Source organism: Saccopteryx bilineata, chromosome 3, assembly GCF_036850765.1.
Source record: "Saccopteryx bilineata isolate mSacBil1 chromosome 3, mSacBil1_pri_phased_curated, whole genome shotgun sequence".
NCBI classification, from domain to species: domain Eukaryota; kingdom Metazoa; phylum Chordata; class Mammalia; order Chiroptera; family Emballonuridae; genus Saccopteryx; species Saccopteryx bilineata.
The window spans coordinates 251,535,838-251,563,590 of NC_089492.1; the positions used below are offsets into that span (position 1 = coordinate 251,535,838).

Below are 27,753 nucleotides of genomic sequence, written 5' to 3' on the forward strand. Positions count from 1 at the left end.
AGATTTGCATTCGGCCTGAGAGCCTGCATTTTAACAACTCCCAGATGATGCTGATATTGCCTGTTGGAGACCACACTTTAGTGGCTGGAACTAGGGTAATGGCTTTTGAATACTGAGTTGATTTTTGCAACTTACCAAAACAGAATTTAACACTACCTTTTGTGTTCTTTTTTAATGGTAAAAATATTGGGGAAATCTGAAGATGCTACAGAACAAAACATTTGAATGAACACATTTAAAAATCTGGGAAGCTCAAATCCATTCTACACACTTTCATTTATTGTCTGGACAGATAAAGTACAAAAAATTCAAACACAACAAGATTATGGAAAAAAAACAGTTACAATACTTTCCCTCAGAAATCATCTAAACTAGCAAGATTAACATGAAGTCATCCATTATAACTAAAGTATACAACTGCCTGGTCCTAAGATTTTTTTTCCTTTTTTTTCCCCCGAGTGTGAACACATTATAGAGAAGAGATTTTGGCATGCTTTTCCCACTAATGCTTACTTAGCAAATGCATCAAAACTTTGCCAGCAAACTGCGTTCATTCATAGCAGATGACGTAAAGGTTTCCCTGAATGTTGAACGAGTGTTCTCAGAACTAAAATCTGGTTTTGTTTTGTTTTTTTCCAAAATCAAAAAGAGGAAAAAAAACAGAAAAAAAATTGAAAGGAGGAATCTATGACGCAGCCTTGGTTTTCGTTACCTGTCTGCACTACGACGACTACTACAAAGTCTGCCTCTTCAGTGTGAAAACAAGTCTGTCTACATGCACTTAGTGGGTTCAGCATGGGAAAAAACGCACAAAATAAGCACAAGTTATAAAGAACCATAACGTTTTATTACCATTAAGACTAAACTTGTATTGAAAAGATTTTATATAACAAGACAAGAAAAGCAATAGCAAATTTAACTATCAACTAGATTATGCATAGCGAGTAACTGTTTCTATTACCCAGGGAAGAGCATGAACCCTTGTATTTTTTTGTTTTGTTTTCCTTTTAAATATATAACCGTACAAAGCACAAACATACTAAAATGATCAGTGCACTGGACGTGGGAGAATGCTCCCTCAGTCATTTTGTTCCCTTAGCTCTGTTTTGTTTTCCCCAATCTGAATTACATTAAAATAAAGACCCAGTTGTTTTTATTTTTCTACTGTGCAGTAAGAAAAAATATTCACAACAAACATGACAATATATCAAACAATAGTTCTACACAAGTTACCTTGATACCTCTTTAACTGTCACTTAAATATCATAAGAAAACATTTTAAGACATTACAAACAAAACTAGCCAAGTGTTACAACTTATAATAAATTAACCCAAAGAAAAATAACTTTATATATATATATATATTTATATTGTATATACACATACACACACAACAGAATGACACAATAATATGCTTCTTCCCATAGTTTAAGTAAACAAATAAGTAGTCTAGCCAATCTAGCTATATTTGATCTCGGCCATAGGCATCATCACATCAGCGATTAAATAAATAAGTGTTTCAAGCAACATAAACAGTGTTTCAAATGTACCAACACAGCCCAATTCTATCAGCATGGGCTACAAAGTGAATTGGAAAATTCCATAATGAATCGAAAGCAAATGTATCTTTTGTGTTCCTCTCCTAAACACATTACATTTAACTATGATACTAAGATATGTAAATAATTTTGTAGCACCTACTGCTCAAACTAAGGAAGTTTTAGATAAAAAGAAAAATTAATCTTTAAAATTTTTGTTCTGCTGACATCCCATACTGATGACTTAAAGAAAAACTGTCTTTCAACTCATCTCCTTGCTTTTGGGTTTTGACTGTGGGGAACTGTGGTACCCTGGGTAGAACGAACACTCCTTTCCCCTAGTAATTAATCATTTTTAATTATTATTACATGCTATGAAAAGATATGAAGATCATCTGTTTATAGCCCATCCTCCAAAAAACAGTCTACGAATCCAGTTTAAAACACACATCTTGATCTCTAAAAAGTTACCAGTGCAGTATGAACGCGACAAAGTTGTCAATTTCCCCTAAATTAGCCAGTCAAAATATTTTTTTTTCTCAAATCCAGATTCTCTTGTAAAAATTCTTTATATTTTATAAAAATAGATTTTTCTTGAAACCCATTTTCAGCAAAGAGACCACCTCTTTGGCAACAATGTTAATGTTATTAAATTGTTAATGTCATCAGGTATCCCCCTTGCCCCCATCCCCTAACAGAAGACTGTTTTAGTTCACATGATATAAAAGAAAAAAGGAAAAATAAAAAAATTTGCAAAAGTTTTTTTCATTTTTGCAATTTTTATTATTCCTCTTTAATTTGTGTGGGGTTTTTTTTTTTTTTATATACCAATCTGATTGGATCAACATTTTGACAAAAAAAGAAAACTTTTTTTCTTTCTTTGAATGCCATTACTTTGTAAAAATTGTTTTATTTTTATTATTTTTTTTTTGTTTTTTGTTTTTCTTCTTCAAATGAGCGAATGGTCATCTTAAAAAGACCCACCTTCAAGGAAGGTAGTAAAGTTAGCTGGCTGGGTAAAAATCCCTGCACATTGCTATCTATGTATATTATATTCAACAACGACAGCTATGAAAGAACATTCAATGCATCAAAGTTATTTTTTTGTTATTTTTTTTTGTTTTTTGTTTTTTTTCTAAGCATTATAAAATCCTCTCCTGGTACACCTCAGGATAATCCAATGTTTTAATACTTAGGCAACACTGGCTTATAAAGTCCATGGTTGAATATAAGCCTTGAAAGGTTTGTTTCTCTCTCTTTTGTGTGTGTGTGTCTATGGGTGTGTGTGCACGCGTGTTTTGTTCGTATATATTTATATATATATTTTAATAATTAAGAATGGGAAATTCAGGACTTGTGGGCTTTGTTGGTTTTAAAGGAAACTTGTAACACTCGGTCTCCCAGGCGGTACCCGTTGAGGCTGGCGATGGCCATGGCGGCTTCGTCGTAGTTGGTCATGGTGACAAAGCCGAACCCCTTGCACTTGTTGGTGTTGAAGTCACGGATGACCTTGACGTTGTTCACTGCGCCAAAGGGGCCGAAGAGCTGCCAGAGGACACTCTCGTCGGAATCAGGGGATAAGTTGTAGACAAAGATGCACCAGCCTGTTCCTGTGTGACCAGGGATGTTCATTCCCACAAGGCTTGTCATCCCATCAATGGTGATTGGGGAGAACCTGGGGGGACAAGCAGAAGGGGGGACTGGTCCAGACATCAGTCTGACCAAGGATAACACAGAGATGCACAGACACAGACATGGGGCAGAGGGCTGAGTGAGTGTTTGCAGGAGAGTCTTCAGGGTTTAAAAACCAAAATGCAAAATCTAATGTCTAGGGCATTTTTCTCTGATGGAAATGGCTACACTGGATTAGGCACGTATATGCCAAGAGAAAGGCCTAGGTCAATTTCTAAAACCACAAGGAACTCCCAGGGCAAGTCTCTATCATAGTTCTATCACAAAATATATTCACAGCATATCCCACCCCACAATAGACGATGAGCTCTTGGGGAAGGGGCTCAATTTCATTCATTCTGTTGCTCTACTTATTTATTCAGTGGAGCACATACGGGAATCACACACATAGTAACACACAGAACTCAATAAATGTTTATTAATTAAATAAGTGAATAACATTGGTGGATGTCAATGTTTGGGAAATTTTATTAATTTTTTTAAAGAATGGCTTTAGAAGTGCTCAGGTCTACCATCTTTGCAGTCCCTTGACTTAATGGTTGTCAAAGATCTCTTGATCTTCTTGAGGACGGAGATATGAAGAATGAACAGACACGTCTGGTTATTAATCAGATGAGTGGCTCATATTTCATTTAGCATTTATTCAAAAGAGCCTCTCCAACAAATGAGCAATAATAATAAAGATGTATCACTCCTTGATGCTACATTATCTGGAATTCATTTCTAAGTATCACAGGAGTGAGATTGTAAGTGGTTTGTGCATTTATATATCTTGAATCATTGTACATTAAAAAAAATAAGCAGAAGACTGTGATTTGCCCTATTACAACTACTTTTGTATTTGGCTTCAAAACCTTCTCAATTTTCATTTAATCTTGAAAAGAAAACAACAACAACCCTTCATATTCTATTCACTGTCTGATAGAATCTATCCATGTGTGATTTATGATGGATGCCTCAGATGAAACAATGAGGTTGCCAGTGCCTACAGCAGAAAAATCTTTAACATTTTCTTTTATACCAAACTTATATAGGGATTTTGACCTTATACACTGACTAGTATCTTGCTTTTTATTTTTATTTTTAATTTGAAGGAGAGGTAGGGGAAGGAGAGGAAGCAAAAACTGGGGAAGAGAATGGGAGAAAAGTGTCATCTAGGACTGTTTGAAAAATAAGCACATCTTCTTGGAGATTTGAAAGTCTTATTAAAGGAAAGTTCTATGCCTGGAATTTAGACAATCAAATGGCTGCTGAAGATATGCTAAACATAACAACTTAACAGACATTATTTTTGGTATTATTCATTAAGTCAATCTTCTCTCTTGCTTATAAACAAATAACCAGATGAAACCAAAAACATCATCGTGCAGATTCTTACAGGGGAAAATCCGTGTCTAATTGTTATTGGTATTATTTCTGAAGACTGTCTTCTCAATCTTTTCTCCTCCAACCGAATGAATTGACCTCGTTCAAGTTTATAAGTAGAGAATAGTTAAGTATTTATGATAAGGCCAAAGTCAGGGTCAGCAAAGAGGTTTCAACTTTAGTTGGTTACAGCTGCCTGAAACACTTTGGTAGGAAAGCTTCTGGGTCCAAATCCGGGTTTAAGAGGAAAAGAGAATGAATGCTCTTATCCACGAGTGGTGTTTACTATATGTGGGGACCTGGAGGAGGTGGAGGCCATGCATCCTGCTGCTGTGTCTTGCCTGGCCTCATTTATGTATAAGTGTATCTCTCTCTCTTCATAATATTTGCTGCTACTTCACTCAGTTAGAGAGGAGCAAAGGTAGGAGATGGACTAGGAAATATGTAAAAAGCATGGGAACAGGCAAGCAGTGTGTCAGACACGCGGAGATCATTCACTCCCTCGTCCTGGGACTGAGATTTGAGAGACTGCTGTTCTGAACGCGGAGTCTGCTGTCAAGTCACGGCCTCCACCGGGTGCCTGTTTCCATGGTCGGGGCACTCACCATGCACGGCCAAGTGGTGAAAGAACTGCCTCGTTCAGGGGGTGTGATGAGGACTATTAAAAACCCTATCTCCTTCCGTTGACTGTACGGAGGGGAATTAAACTGTGCAGCTCTACTGAGCAGGATGATGAAGATGCTATGTCCCTAGCAGCTCAGTGGAGCTTATCGAAAGCACATTTGGGAATCCCATGGACACAGTGACATAACGCGCTCAGCTCCCTGAGATTCAGCTTTCAGACTAGGCCTGGAGCACCCCTGCGAGTGCATTTAGAGAGCCCCAAAAGCTCTGAATCAAATAGACTCCCCAACCTCACAAACAGGCTGTAAGTGAATGAAACAGCAAATTCAAACACACATACATGTATAATCATGGGAGCATTTATAAAACCGTTAAAACCTGTAACAAAAGCCCCACAGAACCCCTGGCTGAGGTGCACACAGGTACGCTTCACTCCCAGGCTGTGCCCCGAGATGCACACTGAGGTGGGGGCGGGAGGCAGGAGGTCCCTCACGCATTTGTTCACGCTTTGGCCAGGGGCTGGTAGTCCAAAATCTAATTTTTCCACTGACAATCATAAGATTGTCAACCATGATTAGCAAACTGTTCTAATTTTGATTTGCAGGAATTTGCCCTCTTAACTGAATCTTGGCATTGCTAATGCAAAACAGTTGCTCTGCAAGTTTGCAAAATGGGTGGGCAGAGCTGGAGCCTCCCCCTCAGGGAAGCCGCTGGGGGGTGGGGGCCAGACGATCAAGGGCTCGGTAGCTGTGGCACCTGAACCATGGGAGAAGCCCACCTGCAAATGAAAGAAAAAGTGAAACACACAAACAGACTTTGTGTGCCCTGAAAGAAACAAAACCAACTGAGGTCCGAAATGAAAAGTAAGAATTTGACATGCTGGTGGAAGAAAAAGGAAGAATTAAAAAAAAAAAAAGTAAAGTTAGTGAATTAAAAAAAAAAAATTCTAGCCCCAGTCTGTGCCAACACGGACATCTGGCAGTCTGCGGAGTTTTAATTACCTCTTTACGCCATAGGCCATATTAAGCAAATTGTCCAGCCTGCAAAGAGAAGGAGGATCTCTGGGTTAATGCCTCGCAGATGGCAAGGTCGCTCAATGGAACTATTAATAAGAATGCTCCATTTTCAAAGAAGAAAAGCTCAACAACTTGCCCCGTGCTTAGGAGTCTATCCACCAGCAGGTCCACCCTCCCTGCCTCCTACTGCCAGTCATTCATGTTCAGGTCAATGCTCGAGTTTAAAGCAAGTGTCTAATGAATCTCGCTTTCTTTCAAGGTCTGAACTAATCCCACTGCCCCCACCTCTTAGCATTCGTGTGTATTTTATTTTATATTGTGCATGAAATTGTTAAAAAGAGGTGATGGCTTCTTAAGTTGTTCACATTTTATTGTAATTAAACCTGTGAATAAAGGTCTTTTTCATATTAACAAGACATGCACACATGCCATGCGTATCAGAATAAATCTTTTCTCTTAGTTTAGCTACATTAACTAAATTTTCTTATTACACACATTTTTGGGGGAGTAGGGGAGGTTTTGGGGTGAACATTAAAAAAATTCACTATTTACAACCTGCAAGCACCTCGCAGTAAACTGCTATTATGCTATAATCTCCCTCATGCACAGTACCTTTTGGGGACAAGCTATTCACACCATGGGGCAGTAGTAACCATAGTTTCCACCATTAGAAGCCTGCTGGAAAGCCTTTTTGCATAAATACTGCATGTGCTCTCACACAAAATAAAAATTAGATGACTTGGACTCTTCATGAAATCGTTAACCATTTCGAATTCCCAGGGCACGGAGGCCCCTGCAGAGGCGGAGCGTTCTCCGCCCTGTGGCCAGCTGGGAGGGCGCCTCTCTTCCCACGCGGTGTGTGAAACGGGAAAACACCCTTCATTAAAGGGAAGTTGGGACATGCGTGGAGTAATTATTAAGAATTATTATGGATAGGTCAAGAATATTCTTATTATTTGCACAATAGAGGCCATTCAAACTCGCACTGCCTTTCTGGAGAGAAACCTGCCTTTCTTCTTCCCGGGAGAAAGGAGATGCCCATTGCATCAGGAGCTTCTGGGGTGGGGGGTTCTTAAAGGAAACACTAATAAGGTGTAGATAAAAATCTTCCTCCTTGCTTTCCCAGAGATCGCTGACTTAATAGTCAGAGTGAAGTTAACACAAAGGAGAGTACCCCCAAAGAGAGTACCCCGCACACCTAACCCATCAGTTACCTACAGAAGAAAGGGGGGTCAGGCCAACCCCCTCTCTCTGGCAAGGACCTGCCTTCTGACCTACTCTTTTCTCTGACTTTATTAAAGCCACTGCCTTAGCCTTAAGTCTAAGCTGCTGGATCTGGTCACATCTGTGATTAACTCTTGTTGAAACTGAACCTTCTTATTTGGTTAAATGCAGAAATTTTGTTTCCACCCAAGAAGCTGAAGTTTCACCACAGTCATGGTGGTTAAGTTGGAAGGGGGCTTGGAAGAGCATCTGATCCAATCATCTCATTTTACAGGAGGGAAGACTGAGGCTGAGGGAGGGGAATTTGCACCATCATTCCTGGGGGTGGAGGTTTTCACCCTTGCCCCATCCTCCGGGGCCACGGGCTTCCCTGGTCCTTGCCCAGCTCTGTACCCAGGTAGCAAGGTGAGCGGTCACGTGGGCATGCCTACCTGAACCTCTGAGCCTGGTGGTGAAGCGGGCCGGGGTAGCGCCGGTTGGGGGACTGGTAGAGCTGGGAGAGCAGGGCCTGGCTGGACTTCTGGCTGGGGTTGTTGGCAAACTTCACAGTAATTGGTTCTGTAGTACCGCTGGGCTTCTGGCCATTCAGCCCTTTGATGGCTTCTTCTGCCTCGATCCTTTTATCAAAGCGGATGAATCCCACCCCTCTGGACACTCCTGGGGAAAGAGAAAGAACCTTCATAAAGAGGGAACAAAATAAGCTAGTGGACATCTCAGGGAAGTGGTGGGCTGGGCCCAAGGGCATTCTGTGGAGAGTCAGCCCACCGGTGGGGCTAGGGCTGAGCCTGGCTCCCTGAATCTCTCTCACTCATCAAAACGCCTCTGCAGCCTTGGCTGGTTGGCTCAGTGGTAGAGCGTCGGCCTGGCGTTCAGGGGTCCCAGGTTTGATTCCCGGCCAGGGCACACAGGAGAAGCGCCCATCTGCTTCTCCACCCCTACTCCCTCTCCTTCCTCTCTGTCTCTCTCTTCCCCTCCCGCAGCCAAGGCTCCATTGGAGCAAAGATGGCCCGGGCGCTGGGGATGGCTCCTTGGCCTCTGCCCCAGGTGCTAGAGTGGCTCTGTTCACAATAAGAGTGACGCCCTAGAGGGGCAGAGCATCGCCCCCTGGTGGGCAGAGCATCACCCCCTGGTAAGCGTGCGTGCCAGGTGGATCCCGGTCGGGCGCATGCGGGAGTCTGTCTGTCTCTCCCCGTTTCCAGCTTCAGAAAAATACAAAAAACCAAACCAAAACAAAACAAAAAAACGCCTCTGCCTGCACTCCTGCCCCATCGTGGCTCTGGACAGGTGCCGTCCGCCCACAGAACACAGGCCTCTCTCACACCTGGCCCTTGCAGACCGCCACCACCTCCCTGCTCAGCCCTCATCTCCCTTTAGTTGCTGAAACTGATCACCCACTGTCCAGCTTCCCCTCCTCCAGGGGGGCTTACGCACCTAGCAACTAAGTACACTATTTGGAAAGCAAACTCTGACAACATTACAACCTTTAAAATCACCTTCTATACCTTTTTCTTTTCAATTTTTACCTCATGCATGGTACCTGTTCCTCATTGCCGCCGACTCCAAGGACAAATTAACAAATAAAATCCAGGAAAGAAACCCTCCATGTTGCAAACAGAGGAAGTTCAGACTTTTTGGAGTGGCACTTAATACCCTTGACGACCCTGCCCCAAAGCTGCTGTTGAGCCTCATGCCAGCCAGATGTTCCTAGGACAGGTTGTGTTCTTCCTGGACTTCATGCCTTGAACTGTACCCTACTAGCTTGTGCTATGGGATACACCCTATCTGCCCAGAATGCTCTATCCTTCCTTCTTGCAGAAACTGCAAGTCATCCTCTCAAACCTTGTTTAAACTCTGCACCCTCAATGGAGCCCTCTCAGCAATTCCTACCAGGCAGAGTGTGCCTTCCCCTCTGCTCGCACGGTGCACTGGACAGCCTCAGGCCTAGCAGGTGCATCACGCTGGAGTCCTGTAAGGGCTGTGCCTCCTTATCCCTGGACCTTAGTGCCTCCTCCATCGCGGGACCTTGGTCCCTCTGCACAGTCTGTGGCACAGCCAGCTCCAGTGAGGGTTTGATGCCTAAATTAAATGATGAGCATGTGCTGAACTGCTCCTAGGGGGTGTTTTAAATTGGGATCAAGTTGGGAGTAGGGGAAAACATTTTGTTATTAAAAATGCCCAGGGTGCCTTATGATTTTTACTGAGAGGAGGTGGTTGCTTTTCTTTAGTGTGGATAATGTACCTCAGCACTGGGATCTGGGTTCAGATCTCTGTACTGACACTAACTAGTTGGACCGAAGTCAGTTTCCCACATTTTGGACCTCGGGTTCCTCATGTGGGGCAAAATGAGGCAGTTTGAGGTTCCCTCTAACTCTATGATGCTACCATCAGGGTTAGAGCGATACATACACGTTATTTTCACACTCAAATGTAATGTTACCTGGTTGGGGGCTGAGAAAGACTTTGAAGGCCATCTATCCCACTCTTAACTTGATGCCTGAATCATCGTGACAGCCCTGCCGACTGCTGCTGCAATAGCTCCCCTGACGAAGACCTCTGGCCTCCTGAGACGGCACTTTCTAAATGTGGGAAGTTGATGGAGAAGAAGTCTTTCTCCTAGGTCAAAAACCTGTCTGCTCATCTTCTACAACCTTCATCCTCAGTAACCATTACCCCTCTGTTCCTATGGGTCACAGGGCACGGGCTGGTGACACTGAGACACAAAGAAAGAAATGACAAAGAAACACCTAACCTGTGACTTGATCGACCAGGATTCGTGAGGTGATGATACGGCCATATTGCGAGAAAAGCTGCTCCAGTTCCTTCTGGGTCATGGTTTTGGGAAGGCCGCTAACGTAGAGGTTAGCATCCCTGATTGAGGCAGAGCTCGGACGGGCATATGAGACCTAGGAAAAGGCAAGAGGAGCTAAATCCATTATAGGCAATACCCTCCGAGTAGAGACTGAGTCAACAATCAAGATGAGAGTGCCTCATCTATCATTCTAACTAATGGTGTCAGTTTAAATAACGCAGTAGCTCAGATTTTTAGCTACTCTTGTAATAGTGATGAGAACCAGGAGAACAGCAATAGAGGAACAAGAGGAGAGTTGACAATAACTTAAAACAAATGCACAGATAAGGGTCTCGGACTGCAGAACAAAATAGCTACTGTATGGCAGCTGTTAAATGCAGAACTACCCACGCCTAGAGTTCTGAAGATTTACCTCCTGGGTGTGGGTGTATAGATGATTTACTGTATCCAACACATAATAATCTTTGAATAAACCAAAAAAAAAAAAAACCTATAAAATTCTGCTCTGCTGGTTTCTCTCCTTGCCACCCTCCCCACCCCCACCCCTTTCTTCTTGAGCACATAAAAGCGATCAGGTTCTTGGCAAGATTTTTTATGTTCCATCCTTTGTGTTGCTCCAATCTGTTCCCACAAGGTCTGCTCTCACTGAACGACAAAGCGCTGGTGAAATGGGGCTGAATGAACATCTGCTTGCGAAACTGGATATGTGACCTTGTCATAACATCTGCAGGAACCAGGTGCCTTCGAACTTGGAGGCGGAGCAGATAAAACCGGGATAACCAGAACGAGGGCACGGTGGACAGGAGGGACAGGAGGGCGGCAGGAGAGACGTGAGCCTCACCGACGGTTATAATAAGTTCGACTTTGTAAATTTGTCCTCTCAGATCGCTCAACTGTTTCTTTCCCCCAAAAAGCTAACACAGAATTGTAAACAGATCTGAAATTCCATCTGCAAGAAGCCAAATCTGTAAGCAATACACACAAGCAAAGCAAACCCCAGCAGTCATTAATTTTAGACTTTCATTTACTTATTTATTTATTTTTTAAGAAAACAACATGAGACGTTTGAAATATAATTTACAGCTAGTCTAACAAAAGCACTTTCCTGCTAAAGCTATTTCTGGGGCGGTTATGGCTCAGAATAGATGATGAAAACAGTCATTTCAGAGAACATCTGACAACGTCGGACAGGAAGGGACCTGTATGCCTTAGAAATTTTCAGTTGAGAGTTTTATTTCATCTACAACCAATTCACTAGACCTGCTAAGACTATAGGGCTGAGTGTGTGTATGCGTGCACACGCACACTGTGCACACACAAAAGCATGTGTGCAAAAGGAATGGTACATGTTAAACTGGACCTTCAGCATTAAGAACAACATCTCAAGCAGTGAAGCGAACCTTGCGTCTGAGACGGGGTCTAGCAGAGAGGAACGGTAAATGAGCAGACCCCGCACCACGACAGAGGTGCTAGGCGCCCCTATGAGTCCCACACCTACAAAGAGATGTGATGTCAGTGACTAATCTATCTCTGGTCTCTCTCTGCTGAGTAAGGCAGTATGCCTGCAGTGTCTACTTCTAGAAACTCATAGGTGGCCCCTCCAGGTCCCTTCCCAGGACATGGCTGACTGGCAGAGGGGCCTTAACATGAAGGGACCCTGTGTGTGCATTTTTGGGGGAGTGGGGAATAAAGAACCAAGAATCCCATGAGACTGCTGGACAGGATGCCCCTCCATACCAGGCTACCCCACCCCTATCCTTTAAGGGACCAAGTCTTTCTGGTTATAACCTTGAAAAACTCTTTGTAGGCATAAGGAAGGAGCGGTAGGAGAGAAAAAATAGAAACACAGTGATATGTCCCTGATAATGAGGGTCACCCTTGTCTCCCCTTCCCCCTTACTGACAAGTTAATTATCTGAATGACCTTTTTGTTTCCTTAAACCATACCCTCCTATCATGATGCGTTTGTTCATGGGGGGGGGGGGGGAATTTCCCACCCACTTCTTCAGATTCTCTTTCAGATTCAGTTAAATGCCACCTTCTCTAAACAGCTTTCCCTGATCTCACCTCCTCCTAACCCCCACCCACCCCCACCCAGCAGGGCTCTCAATGAGCCCACCCACGGTACTTAACCTGTTCTGACCTTGATTCACCATCTCTCCATCGAGTCTGCTGATCTCCTTGAGGCTATGGGTAGTATGTGTGCGTCTTATTCATCTCTGTGGCTCTAGCTCCCGGGACAGAGACCGAAAACCACAGGGCACTCAAAGACTACTGAAAGAGTGAGTGAACATCCACTAGTCATAACAAATGATGCTGACACTAATGGCTCTTTGGGGTTAACTGCAGCTTGGATTCCTGAGAATTAAGGGGAATTATTGAGAATTAAGCACCCCAAATCACAGCTGTCTTCCCCACTTTCCATTCTCCAGTGTCTGAGGTTGGAAGGACTGAGAGAGTGTTCTAGGGCTAGATGTCACTTAGAGGCTTTCTCTTAGCAAACATTTCCTGAGGGTCTACTATGCGCCAGGCTCAGTGCTGCATGCTGGGGATATACAACATGCAAGAACAAGGCATGTTCTCTTGTCCTAAAGGAGCTCCAAGTGCAATGGGTACAACAGACAACACTCAAAAGGTATTCAACAAATGAGTAAAGTGGAAGAATGGATTAGTACACATGTAGACCACCTACCACAATGCCACAAATGTGTGGGCTACATATAGCTGCAAATGAAACACAGAGAAGAAAATGATTAATCTCCCTTTAATTAAGGCTTCAAAAAGTCAGGAAGGAGACAGAGGTGAGATGAGACTGGCGGTGACAGGTGGTGTGACAGTGTGTGCTGGTGTCAGGGAATGGTGGCCTGATGCTATCCTTCCACTATTGTGAGGACCAACAGGAAGATGAAGGTCAAGAGCTTAGTGTAGTGCCTGCCTGGCATCCCGTAAATGCTCAGTGGATAGTAATGACCTTGATTCCCATTAGTTCTGGGAAGCCAGAACTGGGGTACAGAGGGGAGCAGGCTGGGACAGACCTGAAAAAGGAGCTGGCCCTCAGCAGCCAATGACACAATCAGAACCATTTCCTCAAAAGACAATTCTGACAGAGGGCGAATCGCAGTCAGGGAGAATTACTGCTCTCCGTCCCCAGGGGTGGGCCCCAGCCACAAAGCAGCAACAAACCCCAAAGGTGAACAGCACCTGATTATTCTCTGCCAAGCCAATCCCTGCTGCTTAGTTTTTCTCCTCTATTTGAAATCATAAGTCTACTGTTCTCTTAGTCCCCTTTCCTGGAAACATATAGGAGGGGACCAAAAAGAAAAGGATCTTCCCACATTCAGAATCCAAAATACTCATTCCAGGATCTAAACTTTTCAAGTCTCCTCATACATTTATTAAATCCTCACTAAGTGACTACAGGTAGCAGGCCCTTTGTGAGGGTGAAACATTTCTGAAAATCCCAGTGTTCAGCTCCTGCAGAGGCAAACATTGCTGGCTTGTTCACCCCACTGAGCCAGTGACTTAGAGCCCTGGGTTTCCAGTGCTGGAGGCAGCATCCTGGAGAACCCCATGCCTAAGACCATGGGGGTCCTGCTTGCTTCATTCATCCAGAATCTGAAGACAAGTCTGGCATTTCTAGGCCAGCATCGATCTTGCTCTGGGGCTCAGAAAGAGCTGGAAGTGGACAGCCAATCCTCTCTCTTGGGTAAAGGTGACCCAAAGGCAGGTAGTGGAGAATGGCTGACTTTATAAAGGATCTGGAAGGAAGATCTGCAGTCCTTCAAAATTCCCCATCCCTTCCATCTCTGCAGGCTCATAGCAACCCTACCCCTTCATACATGGAGCCACCAGCCTTGGCTGTGGGCCAGCTCTAGCACTTACTAGCTGTGTGACCTTGGGCAAGTAATTACATGTTGATAAGTCTCAGTTTCTTTACTGTCAGAGGGGAGGACAATTCTCCTTTGATGGGTTATTGTAAAGCACTGAGATAATAGATTAAATGTGTCTAGCACATAGCCAGAATTTAGTAGATATTTAGTAAATGTGATTACTGATGAGTCACACAGGCTTTTGTGTGGGCCAGCATGGGACACACTTTTCAATTTGGCCACACAAGCAAACATTTCCAATTGGAACACCACCCGTGAGTTCCTATAGAGGCACTGTCCTCTGTCACCACTCTGTCATCCTGGTGGGGTCTGGATCACCCTTTACCCTGTCGCTGCCCTGACTTAGCTCCAGCACATTCCTACAGATTCCGCTGCTTCCCATCCACAAAGTACTTTGCATTTTCCAAAGTGACTTCACAAAGTTGCTCTCAGAGATTCTCACCAAGGTCATACGGCTGGCAGGCATTGTCATGCCCCACAGTCGGAGCTCAGGACCAGCACTGGGGGCTGCTCATCCCCAAACAGCACGCTTGTCTGCCTTCCCCTGTGCACAGTCAGGGGCTTGGCCTGGGCAGGCCGGCAGAAACAGCGCCGCCTGGGGAGAACACTTCCTGGATCATCTGGCAACGTCTGCCCTTGTCTGAGCCACCACGGTACAGAAAAGGCGGAGGACTTAGATGAAGGCAGGACCTCGGGTGTTCTTAAGGAGATGAGATGAGAGGAAAGGCATCGTTCTCTGCTTCAGAAAAACACTGGCATTAGAAGATGGAAGTTCATTCATTCCACTCCTTCCTCAATGCCTCCTGCGTGCCAGGCCCGGGGGGACTGAGGGTTGCGGGTTTCTCTGCTTCAAGGACCCCACCAGCTCAGGAACTAAGCGCACAATGAAGAGTGTGAAGACAAAGGCTGTTCCTGAAGGAAGATACTGGCGGGGAACTCTCACTTTACACTCCCTGTGTTTCCTTCCCTGTGAGGGAGCCCCCAGGAGGCGCAGTCTGAGCCCCTTGTCCCCTCTCCCCTCTCCTTTCCTGGGGGAGTGGAGCATCTGCTCTAAACCAGCTTCAGTGAAGGAAACAGCACCGAGCTGCAGCACTTCCTGCTTCCTCCCTCCTGGGAGTCAGAGGCCAGCCAGAAGCGCACTTTCTGTTCCAGGTTCTCAGGTTCTGTGGGAGCAGATTATGCTCTGGTATGGGGGCCAGAGCACCTGTGACAGGGTATGCCAATCTGTCCAAGTATGGGGTTCTGTGTTAGGAACCTCATTGTGCCCACTGAATCCATATGGGGCCTGATCAGTAATAAAGATGACCTTAGGATTCCATAGGCTTTTCTCTTGTGTCTCATCTCTCAGTGGGTTTAGAACTTGGAGGAGTCATTTGTTGGGCCCTTCGAAAAACAATAAGGACTTCTACCAATGACTGTATGCTTTTATGAGCTCCTCATTCTATTCACAAAACTGCCAATCTCTACAACCACGGTTCATAGTAAGTGGAAATAAATGTGATAAGTGACATGGATGATCCTAACAGAAAGCACCATCCTTGAAACCTGCGTCATAGAAACTTGATGTGGTAAGTGACCTCAAAAGTGCAAGGCAGGATCCACACAGCTGGCTACCCACTAACACATTTCCAAGGACGGGAAGCTCACTTCCTTAAGAAGCATCCTATACCATCATGGCCATCAATAATTATTGGAAAATTCTTTCTTCTACTGAGCTCAAAACTGCCTCCCTCATAACTTCTAGCTTCCTATTTCTATTCTAGTACACCAGGAGCATCCTTCTTGTCTTTATCACCTCTTATCTTATGGATCTCACTGATCGGTACTGGTTAAGAGTATCAGGCAACTATATTTTGAGACAGGCCACTACAAGGAAGTTCTCATTTATGTCACCTTAACTGAAATTAAGCATCTATTCTGGACTGGAAAGGAGACGGAGTAGCCTCATTAAGAGCAAGGACTTTGCGTTGAAGAGATATGGGTTTGAATTCTGACCACTTACTGGCTGCATAACATTGGGGTAAGTCACTTAAACTTTCTGAGCTGCATTACTTGACTAATGTAGTTTAGGATTAGAGATGTTTAAGGGTTAAACAAGCTAATGCATTTAAGATTCCTAGGCATAATGCCTGGCTCACAGTAAGTGCTCAATAAACAGTGGTTTTGATACGATTGCTATGTAATCAGCCCGTATGCTAGACACTGGGGGTGCAGAGATGAATACAATAGTCCCTGACATGTAAGACTATTAGTCTAGCAGAGGAGACACAGAGACCGATCATTCCAAGGAGCAGACTGCAGATTTCCCCCAATCTGTTGTAACACACTCTGAGTGCGCACAAACTCCCCAGAGTATGCAGATCCCTAGGGGACATTCGCTCCACAGAGGCCGGGAGCACAGCAGCGAAGAACAGACTCTGGTGTTGCTGGGGCTTTCTGGGAGCAACCTTCCTCGGAACCTCCAACCCCGCCTCCAAGAGCCAGGGAGAAGAACAAAGCCAGTTGGCTCCTGGAAGCCACAGTTCTAACTGTGAGGGTCAGCCTCTCACAGGTAGGACGGGTGTCAGCTTATGTGGCCCCTGTCCTCATACTTCTCCCATCTGCCACCTGATACATGATACCCTGTCATCGGGAGCAAAACCTGATGCTAAACAAACACTTCTGAGGGAGTTCTGAATGCGCCACATCCCCCTGCCCCAGCACCCTGTGATGGAAGTTCAAAACCCTTCCCTGAACATTCAAGGCCCTCTGGGGTCCAGCCCAACCTCTCCTCTTCTGCTAATCTCTCCATGCACTCTACACCTCAATTCACAAAAAAGTAAAGGTGGGCTGAAAGTTTCTATGTCCATGTCTTTGTTCCTGCTGTTTGCTCATCATTATGACAAATGGACTCCTGCCCATCCTTCTAGGCCCAGCCTGAACGCTGTCTCCTCCGTGAGGCCCAGGCACAAACGACTGCTCTCTCGTAGGGCTCCACAGATGGCAACATTTCAATGGCAGCAGTTATCACGCCCTGCTCCCGTCACAGCCATCTGTGCCAACACTGTCTCTGCCCTAACAGTCTAAGCATTCTGGTGGTTTGTGCAGACCCCCGGTGGCATCTAGCTGCAAAGCCTTACGTAGGGCAGGAGCTGAATAAATGTTCTCTAGATTGATACAGAAGTGTGTAATTCACTGTGTGCAGTGAATTTTAGGTCCCAAGAGCTGACTGCCATGGAGAAGGAGCTAGAGGAAATCATGGAGTTGAAGAGAATCTAAGAATATCGTGAGAGCCTCTGGCACACAGTAGGCTGATGTGCTAATGGTTTCATGGTCTGGTTAGTGGAAAAGATGATCTGACTCAGGGCTTCAGACACCCACTCACTCTCCTCACCGCCACTCCTGCCTCTGCTCTATGGAAGCCTGGTGAGGTCACTGTGGCCAGCCGGAAGTGCCATAACACTTTCCACTCTGCAAAGCCTTTTCTATATGCTGCCTGAGGCTTGATAAGACCCAAACTTCTTCATTATGCACCTCTGGAACATGTAGATGGGAAAAAGTCTTCCCCTCTCCTTATGTAATTTCCACCCTAGGAGTCACCCTATTCATCTTCATTCTGGGGATCATGACTGAGCGCCCACTGTATGCCATGATTACCTATAAGAGAGATATCATTAGTTCTATTTTCTGGATGACAGAATCTGGCTCAGTGAGGTCAAATACTTATCCAAGGTCACCAAGACAAACTAAGACAAGCTGGATATGACCCCAAGCTTTGGGATCTTTCTGCGATGGCAGACTAACTTGGACAGCAAAATACAAGCCGTGCACCGGGCACAAACTGCTATCACCTGGGAATGTTACCAAGCTGGAAAGATTGTGCTCTAATATTTTATTAGTTAGACTGTTAAGGGCTGGAAGAAACCATTCTCCAGATGAGGAAATAAGTCCAGAGAAGCCAAGTAAGCTCCCAAGGTTATCCTAGTAGCTTTTGACAGAGCTAGGCCTTGACTCCCCATCTCAGCTCAGGCTCTTTTGACTGAATAACAAGGGGGGAAGGGAAGACGGAAAAGCTTTTTGACCTTTGATCTACCAGCCGATTCGTTCTGGGGCTTCATGATAACCGCAGAGAAGTGATTATTTCCCGGGGCCACTGATGTTTTAGGCCAGCGTTGCCCAATATAATGTTCTGGGATCATGAAAATATTCTAGATCTGTGCTGTTGAGTATCTGAGCCGCTAGCTACACGTGGCTACTGGGTACTTCAACCATGCTTAGTGTGACTGAGGAACTGGACTTTTCATTTTTTCAAATCTTAATTTAAATTCAAATGATAGCCATATGTGGCTAGTGGTTACTCTACTGAACAGGACAGCTTGAAGCCCCCAAACAACATAAAGTTACAGCATCTCAGACCTACAGGGGACCTTTAGGATCATTTATTCAGACTCTAGGCTGGTAAAGGAATCTTTTCTACATCATCCCTAATGACTCCATTTGAAGGCCTTTGACAATCAGGGACTCACTATCACCCAAGGCAAAAATGTTCTACCCTCATAGCTCCATAAGTTCTCTTTACAGATTTCTGAAATATAGGATTGAGCTTCAGAGTCACCTCAGACATCTTCCCCTAGAGAATGGTAAAGTAACCACTGCGGGGTGAGTATGTGAGTGGAGCACCCTCTTTGCTATCTTTGTCATTTGCCTCTGGACAACCCCAAGGGTGACTGGTCTTTTAAAATGGTGAAGCTGAGATCGGACACAATACAACAGGGATGAGTTCACCGGGCATGACCTAGAAAGGACCACTAAGTCCTGTGCTCTGGAGCCCACACTTCTCCACCACAGCCAAGGTGCGCCGAGGTTCTTTTTTAAGCAGCTTACATCACACTGTTGGCTGCTTTACTCCTGCAGACTGATAAAGCTGAAGCCCCGTTCCACGTGCTTCTGAAAACCTTCATTTCCTCCCTACCTGGACCTGTTCAATTTTCTTCTGTAATCCAGACACAGGGCACTGTGGATGATCTCTAAGATACTGGGATCATATCAACCTCACTGGGCAGAGATAGCAGGGAAACTATCTCTCAGACTTCTACTCCTGTGTCTGAAATTATCCACTCAGAGGAAGCTGAGAGCGCACTGGGAAGCCCAGCAGCCCAGCAGAGCCTCTCACGGGAGCGAGAGCGCAGCCTGGTACAACTGGGGAAACGGGTCTCCAGTTTCCACGGCAATGCCTTGTCCCTCTCTCGGCTCCGCGGGGATTTGGCGATCCAGCTGCCCTTGCTGTCCTTGGTGGGGACATGCTCCTGCACTGGCTCCAACTCTAGCTGCAACGGAGGGGGGGGGGGGAGGAGGAGAGAAAAGTGCCTTTTTGTTATTAATAAGATTAAGGGAGGCAGTCTATTATTTCTGGGTGGGGTGATAGCCGTCAGCAAAAAATGATCTGCTAACTCTCCGGGAAGCATTAAGGACAGTGATAGGAGGAATAATTGCTTATGCCAAGTGCAAAGAAAAGATGCCTCAGCGGAATGAAGGTCTTTAGTGAGGCAGGTGGACGTGGGGGGAGGGAGGGCGGCATGGCTCCTTGATGACCCCGGGCTAGAGGAAGGAGGGGAGGGACAAACTGGAACCTGCAAAACTCATGTGTGGGAAGATTCCCTAGAGGCACCGTAGCGCTATCAGAAGAATAAAGTGAGAATGGAGAAGTGGCTAAGCAGCATCACAGCACAGAGGCTGGATAAAGACCTCGCTCTTCCTCTCCTTCCGGAAGGGAGAAAGCCTTCCCTCACACACCTTCCCCTTCCCTAGTCCACCGCCCTTGAGCTGGGCTCCTGCCTCACAGCAGAGCTGCTTCTTACTCTGCCACCCCACTTCCGGAGGGCCAACCCTCCTGGGCTCACTGAGTAGCAGAAACAGCTCTTCCGTCCCCTTATCCCTAACCTAGTCCTGAGATCACGTTCTCTTCCAGTTTGCACAAGAGCTCTGAGAATGTTTTTCTTAAAAACATACTTTTATAATTTGAGTAACAGCTTAATGCAATTATTAGAAAAAGAAAAGACATCAAACCATTTGCAAACATGTAACTTAATGAAAAAAGGAAGAAAATATATAAAAATGATAATCACATTGAGTTGGGATGGCTGATACTGCCTTCATTGTATAATAATGCATTTTCCAAATCATCCATAAGCATGTCTTGATTTTGAAATGAGTAAAAAAAAAATTCTCTCAAGAGAGCTGATAAAAACCAATGTCCAATGTTGACAAAAACCTACCGCAGCAGCCTGTAAGCTGCTGGTTCCATTCATCAAACACCCAGGTGAACCTTCTTAGAGCTTTACTTTGACCAGCTCCCTCTCCTTAAACCCTGCACAGCTCCCTACTTTCCTACAGCCCCTCCAAGTCAAATGGGAACCCCTGTGTCCACATGACCGCCCCATCTCACTGCTTTAGAGTTGGTCTTTTGCATGTGTGTCCCCTACGACAGTGGTCCCCAACCTTTTTTGGGCCATGGACTGGTTTAATGTCAGAAAATATTTTTACGGACCGGCCTTTAGGGTGGAATGGATAAATGTATCACGTGACCGAGACAAGCGTCAAGAGTGAGTCTTAGATGGATGTAACAGAGGGAATCTGGTCATTTTTTAAAAATAAAACATCGTTCAGACTTAAATATAAATAAAACGGAAATAATGTAAGTTATTTATTCTTTCTCTGTGGACCGGTACCAAATGGCCCACGGACTGGTACCCGTCTGCGGCTGGGGGGTTGGAGACCATTGCCCAACGAGACAAGAGGTTCCAGAGGTGAAGCAGTGAACAGTTCTCTAACCCTGCTCCTCAGACTCAGGTTAAAATCCAAGCAGGTATACTGTGAACGTTTTACTGGGAGGAATTGCAAACCCTCAAATCCTATTGTAAATAACTTTTTTACTGCACGTTCTCAGTGTAACTTGCACACATATCCAAATTTTGGATAAACATATCCTTCTTTTGAAGTACCACAGAACCATTTGATTTCCTTTGTTCCTAATTAATATGACAAAGAGCTGGACCACCGCAACTGGATTCAATGGAGTGCTTCTTAATGAGAGGCTGGAATTACAGTGCAAGTTCAGAAGCTGCTCTTTTGGAGCTCGCGGAGAGGTTTGGGGCTGAGACAGGCATTGACATGGGGTCCAGGGGGGCTGGAAATCATTTTCTAGAATCCGTAGCCATTTTACCAGATGCTTTCTAAAGTGATCTATGTTGGTGACAAATGGGGAAGAAACTAAACAGATAGCACCACAAAAGCCCTAAGTGGGACAAATCATCTCCATTAGACGCAGGGTGAAATGTTGAGAAAAGACCTCGTTTCTCGAGTGAGGAGCCAGGCTCTGTGGCAGGCTCGCCGATGTAAGCACCGTGCCTGTCTGACACTCATGGGCAGAACGATCGCTGCGGCACTGCCTGGGAAGCAGGGGTCTGAGAAGAAATGCTCGGAAGTCAGGTCAGTGGCCAGGGTGACAGCAGCAGCCCCGAATCACGAGCCTGTTTACTGAAGAACCTGGAGAAGACACGCAATTCATTTGTCTGCTGTGTGTGGCTGCGTCCCACGTCCGGGCGTATAACCCATGTGTGTGCTGAGCCAAATGCACTCCCACACACTTGCAGAATGCACGTGCTTGCTGAATAAACAGGCAGTGTGACATCCCAGCGGGTACGACCTACTGTCAAATTCCTTTGAAAACATTTTTTTTTGGTTACTCCAAATCTTGCTACCAACTGTGTGATCCTGAGTAAGTCTCCTAACCTCGTGGGGCCTCAGTTTTCTCATTTGTATAAATAGCATCTCCTTCCAGGGCTATTTTAAGAATTAGAACTGCTCTGTATAAAGCACCTAGCTTTAGGGATGTTTCAAGGATTAAACGCGATCAAGCATGTAAAGGAGTTAGAATAGTGTTAGGCACACAGTAAATACTCAATATAAGGTAGCACCACTATTATTATTATTTCCTTTCAAGCTCCTGGTCACATATTAAACAACTTCTCTCCTGACAGACCCTTCACAGAACCTTCGGATGCTAACTGAGCTGCACTGCTCACCACTTATGTGGCTTGGACAGTCACTTCATCTGTCGGAGCCTGGTCTGTAAGATGAGCGGTGGGAACCTAGCCACTTTCTTCCACTAAACAAGTTATAATCGAAAGAGCAATTCCTCTGCAGTCCCTGGCTTGCAGACATGTACTAGACGGTTCTGAGGAGATCTCTGTAATGCATACTTCCAGATAAGATACTTGTTTTTCCAATGGGCACGTTATCCACAGTCATCCACATTAGTCATTGCGGCTGACGTGTCTACGTCTAGACTGTATTTCTCACGGACGACAGAGGCCTGGCCTTGCCTTCCACACACCTCAGTATCTGCACGCTCACATCACATCCCCCATTAATAAAGGAGAAATCAGTATTTGTTAACAGAGAACCATCATTTGTGGGCACCTTCTACTAGCAGCCAGTAATGAGTCATTCGCTTCCAATCAGCAAAACAATGTTTGCGTATTTAAATTTGAGTTCAGAGGCTGCCAACTGCATGTCTACAGGTTCACTATTAAGTTATGTTTGGCCCACTTACATAATGCTTTAAAATGTTTTGGTATCCAACCTTTAGAAACGAAGAGATTTGGCATAAAAAAATCTGGATTTCATTTTCTATTCAATGATTGGAAGATCTGGCAACTATCTAGGCTTAAGCAATCAGCAATAGCCGAAGAAAAGCTTCCCTTTTTACTGCTCTCCAGCTCACTGCAGCTTCTACTGCCCTCACGGCTTTCCAGAACTATCTCCAAATCTAGCTGTTAATCACTAACTTCCAAAGCTTAGGAATCAACTCTTGGTTTGCCTGCATTTGTGATGTGCATTACATTTAAAGTAGCATGTTTTGCATGAAGCACTCCAAAAATGCCCTCTAAATCTGAAAAGAGGGGAGAGACTTGACTATAGCTAGATGATTCTAAGGAGATCTCTATAATGCATGTTTCAGAAAAATCTTGTTTTTGTTTCCCCTCAGATAGGTAAGTTATCTATTGCTTCATGGAGTCAGAGTAGAGAGATAAATCTCATGCCACTCGTCAAAGCAAGCCGAAGCAGAAGAAGTAAACAGTGGCCTGAAAGGCAGAAAAGCAATTTTTAAAAATTAATAAATAATGAGACTATTAACAGCACATAAAAAAGGTTTGCTTTTTTTTCTCCCCTTTAATATGAGTTTTACCTTAAACACTGTGTCCCTTTAGGAAAGAAAAGAAAAGTTAATAAAGGAACCTATCACTCAAACTTAATTTTTAGTATGGCAAATAAACTGCTTTAATGAAAGGGCTGAATTCCCCAGGTTTGCACATTAAATTTTCATCCGTCGTAGAGAATGGAAATTATTGATTCAGCCGTGGCATCATGCATTTTCAATCCCACAGTGCCTTGGAAGCCCACGTTACTGCTGGGTGCAAATGTGTTGGCAGCATTTTGATGCAGGGTGAGCACAGGGTGGGTGAGGGGGTGGGGGAAGGAATATGGAGAAGGGAAGCCAGCAGACTGGCTCTTCACAGAAAGAAAATAATCAATGCTCTTTGTCGCTAAGATCCACTTAGACAAAGCACTGCTTTTGATGGTGAGGGGTGCATTCTCAGATCAGAAAGGCTGGGTTCACCCGGTCCTTTGGGACATACCTACGGCTTCATGGAATACTTTAAAAACATAGACACAGAATGGATGGCTGATAATTTGATCCTAAGCTCTTGGGGAAATTTGGATTTCAAGAGAACTGCAGAGGTAAGAAAAGTATCTTTCTCACTCCAAGGTCAGGGTGTCTATCAAGGGAAGAGTAAAAGTCTGACATTCTGATGCTAAATTAGATAGCACAGAAAAATCAATCAAACGCATAAATACAGTTCTCAACCTGGTATGGCCTCATCAAAGAGTCTGGCGATGTGAGCATCCCATCTTTACTTAAAGCACAAGAATAGTTATGTTTCTCCTTCAAAAGAAATTAATTCTCCTACTTCTCAGAGGACTACCCCATAATTAAATAATTCTCAATTATTTCCCATAGAGAACTCATAGGGATTGACTCTAAGCTGAGACTGAGGCAACATGAACCAGGCCCATTTGGGGGTCTGTGTGTACCACAGACAGTATGAGATCAGGAAAACAATCATCTGTATAAATAAGGAAAAACTCAATTGGAAAACTAAGGGTGCTTGAGGAAGGACAAAAGAAAGGAGAGAAGGAAGGGAGGAAGCAAAGGAAGAAGAGAGGGGAAAAAGGAAAAAGGAAGGAAGGGATAGAAGAAGAAAGGAAGGAAGAAAATCACATAATATAGTCTCCAAAGAGAAGGCCTGGTTTTGTTTTGGCTATGTTTTTATTTTGATTACCTCCCAGCTAAGATAACCTTATATCACTAGTCTCCTCTGTTAGTCTGGATGTTGGAAAAGTCACTCTTGTTGAACTAAAAAGTTCTGGTTTTGTGTTTTCAGACACTGAGAGCTAGTGCCATCTATAGATTTCCATTCTGGGAGAGGTTTCTCTTTTGTCCTACTTTGTGTCAGACTTGCTATCGTGAGGATAAGAGTGCCCAGGAGACGCCTCCTCGTGGTTTAATAGGCTATGAAGAATGGCACTCATTAATCGGCTGGCAGCTGCCCCCAAACAGGATGACGCTAGGTGGGGAGGACGGGCAGGAGGCAGGCACCACTCGGGAGCTCAGCACTGACTGTTGGAAGGGGGCCTCAAAGCCAAAACAGCAAAGGTGAAGTCTGAACACAAAGTGAAAATCCAGCTATAGAAACCTTGGTCTGGAGGAGCAGGCGCTGGGTAACTGGTTGTCTTTCTCAATCTAACCCTTTATGAGATATTATGTACCAGTCTGATTATTTTCAGATGGCTGGAATGTTCCTTTTTCTGTCATTCCTTTACTATGCTCCCACAGATCTTATATATACTGTTACGCTAGTGTGTTTACTTATAACTGGTTTTTCCTTTTCAAGTCTCAGTTAGGAGGGTTCTTTCTACCTTTAGCTCAGCTTGGCATAGGAGATCCCTGCCCCCAGCTCATCTTTTCATTATCTCCCCATCAAACTGAGGCCACACTGCTCTATACGCTGTTCTCCATTCACTACGGTTATATTCACGTTCACAGCTTGCATGCGCTGTTCCCTCTGCCTGGAATAGCTTCCTTGCCTCAGCTTCTTCCTGCAGCTCAGTTCTGGCCATCTCTGCAGATTCAGGCTCACAGGCTTTCCAGGTGGGGTGGTCATCCCTGACAGCCCATCTGCCCTCCAGACCGGAGGTCCCACAGCTCCTGGCCCCTTCCCTACTCAGTCTTCTCCTCGCTCTTCTGTAATGATCTGTGTTCCCCACAAATGCCCTTTGAATAAACAAAGAACACCCCTTCCAGCTCCCTCATTGCCATTATTCATTAGGTCGAAGGATGAAATTAACCAGCGCCTCCCCAAGCAGGAGCCAGCATATCACCTCTTACCTTTATGGTTTTGGTCTGGAGTCTGAGTCCATTTAAAGTGTTGATGGCTTTCTCTGCATCCTTTGGATCAATATAGTTAACGAATCCATACCCTAAACTCTGTCCTGTGGAAACATTTTTTAAAAAAGAGAGAAAGAGATAGAGAGAGCAAAAGAGAGAGAGAGAGAGAAAGAGAGAGAGCTCAATATCTTTATAAGGTAACACTTCCCATTGCAGTGAATCCAAACCCTCCTCTAGTATATGGTTTCTTTTATACCAGGGTTTACCCCCAGGTCGAAAATTTTCAAATTCTTTCATGTATCATTATGGTCAGCTTTAAATTCATGGGAGCTGCCCAAGCTGGGAATAGGTAAGAGCCCCTGCACATCCATACCATAGATACACAAAGGTCCACTTAATGGGGAAGAGGCAGGACAGGGTAGTGGAAAGAGAACAAGTGTCATTTGTTAGAAGAGAATTGAACTGGAGTCCTGGGGCTTTCACACAGTCAGCTGTGTGACTTTGGGGACAAGTCATTTAAGCTCTTGTCCCACTCTACCCCCACCCTCCATCTCTTCTCTGGCAATAACAGCACTTGCCACAAACAGGTTTGAGAGGGTTAATGAGATATTGTATATAAAATGCCTACCAGGGGCATTGCCTAGAACATAGTAGCTGCTCAACAAACGACAGCTGTGCTCTGGTCAGTCCTGTAAAACTGGGGCAAGCGCTGGACACAGTAGCTGTGTCTGCTGCCTCAGTTGTGCCGGCCACACCTACACTCAGGAATGTAGCAGGATCTAAGCAGCAAAGACTGGAGACGTTATAGTGAAGGCACGGCCAGAATCTAAAGCAGTTGCTACAAATTATTCATTGCCTCCATCTCCCCCCCCCCCCCCCCCCGCACAACAACAATAAAAAGGGTGGGTTAAAGAACTGGAGAACTGGGGAGCTCCTAACTTAAAGGGGGGGGGTACAGTGTGCAGATGCATTCTTCAAAGAGGATTTAGCTCTGTTTGGTGGAGATTGCATTGACCTGTCTGCAAAGAGAGGTGGCAAGTGACAGCCCCCCCCCCCCCCCACAGCAAAGTAAAAATAATGTGTTTGCGATCGTGCCACTGATTATAAATAGTCCATCAGCTCTGCATGTGTCATCAGCCAGAAATATCATTAGGAAACTTTACATTTTCTGACATAGCCTTTAAGAAACACAGAACTCAGGGTGGCTGCAAAACCAGTTTGAACTTCCCAGGCAACGTTATTGATTTGTGGGCGGCAGCAGAGATGAAGGGAAGGAAAATGACAGGACATCACATGTCAGGAAGGACTGATTACATCAAGTTCCCTCTGGAGCACAGGGGCCAGGGCGGGGAGACAATATAGCGAGGAGCCTGCCATGTCCTAGTGACAGGAGCCTGCTTCAGCAGCCAAAAATTCTTCCCAACAGCTTCTGTTTTTGCTGGTAAATGTCTGTGTTTGTGTTGGTTGTAGGAGGGAACCTGGGAAAACAAGTTGGGTTCTGGATCAGAAAACGAGTGACATTGTTATTCTCTATAGGAAGGAAACAAAGAGAGTTGTGAGGAAACTCAAATACATTTTTTGTCTCCCATATGAAAACCCCAAATGACAATTCTTTCCATTAGGATATTCTCTTGTTTTGGAATACCAGAGTTATAATAGGAAAAGACCAAGGCAGAGGCCAGAACTAGAAACTGAGAAAGGAGGAGAGAATGCTGAGCACCCTCCAGGGGCTGGGACCCTTCTCTCCCCGTGTCCCTGTGCTTGTGGGGTGTGTGTGTGTGTGTGTGTGCGTGTGTGTGTACACAGAAGAGTAAGCATGAGAGAGGTGTGTGTGAATAGCAAGACCCTGCTACCTGTTCCAAGAAAATTTTTGCAATCCAAAGAATAACAGAGATCATTTCATTGATTTAAAAATACCATTTATCCTAATTTTGACACCACCTCAACAAGTCTAACTAAATTTACCTAATTAAATCCATTTTCATCATGCCAATTTATTAGTTCTATTTATCTTATATAGAAAAGAAGCCTTAATAACTACTGTACTAAAATATTTTTACAATTATTTATTTTAAACAGTCACACACCAAGTTGAGCTGCTTTAA

The 27,753-nt window shown here is 44.6% G+C and overlaps 1 protein-coding gene across 9 annotated transcripts in view; it reads right to left on the bottom strand.

Moving 5' to 3' along the window:
- Window positions 1–267: 267 nt before the first annotated feature.
- ELAVL4 (ELAV like RNA binding protein 4) overlaps window positions 268–27,753 on the bottom strand; it is a 167,919-nt gene continuing 140,433 nt past the window's right edge. For 8 of the 9 annotated variants that reach the window (XM_066269238.1, XM_066269234.1, XM_066269231.1 and 5 more), the window contains exons 3-7: window positions 25,649–25,752; window positions 10,209–10,362; window positions 7,891–8,116; window positions 6,221–6,259; window positions 268–3,255 (exon numbers count right to left, since the gene is read on the bottom strand). In XM_066269238.1, the coding sequence (XP_066125335.1) occupies window positions 2,886–3,255; window positions 6,221–6,259; window positions 7,891–8,116; window positions 10,209–10,362; window positions 25,649–25,752 (893 nt within the window). In that variant the 3' untranslated portion in view covers window positions 268–2,885. The remainder of the gene's footprint in view (window positions 3,256–6,220; window positions 6,260–7,890; window positions 8,117–10,208; window positions 10,363–25,648; window positions 25,753–27,753) is intronic. The other variant, XM_066269230.1, reaches the window with a different exon arrangement.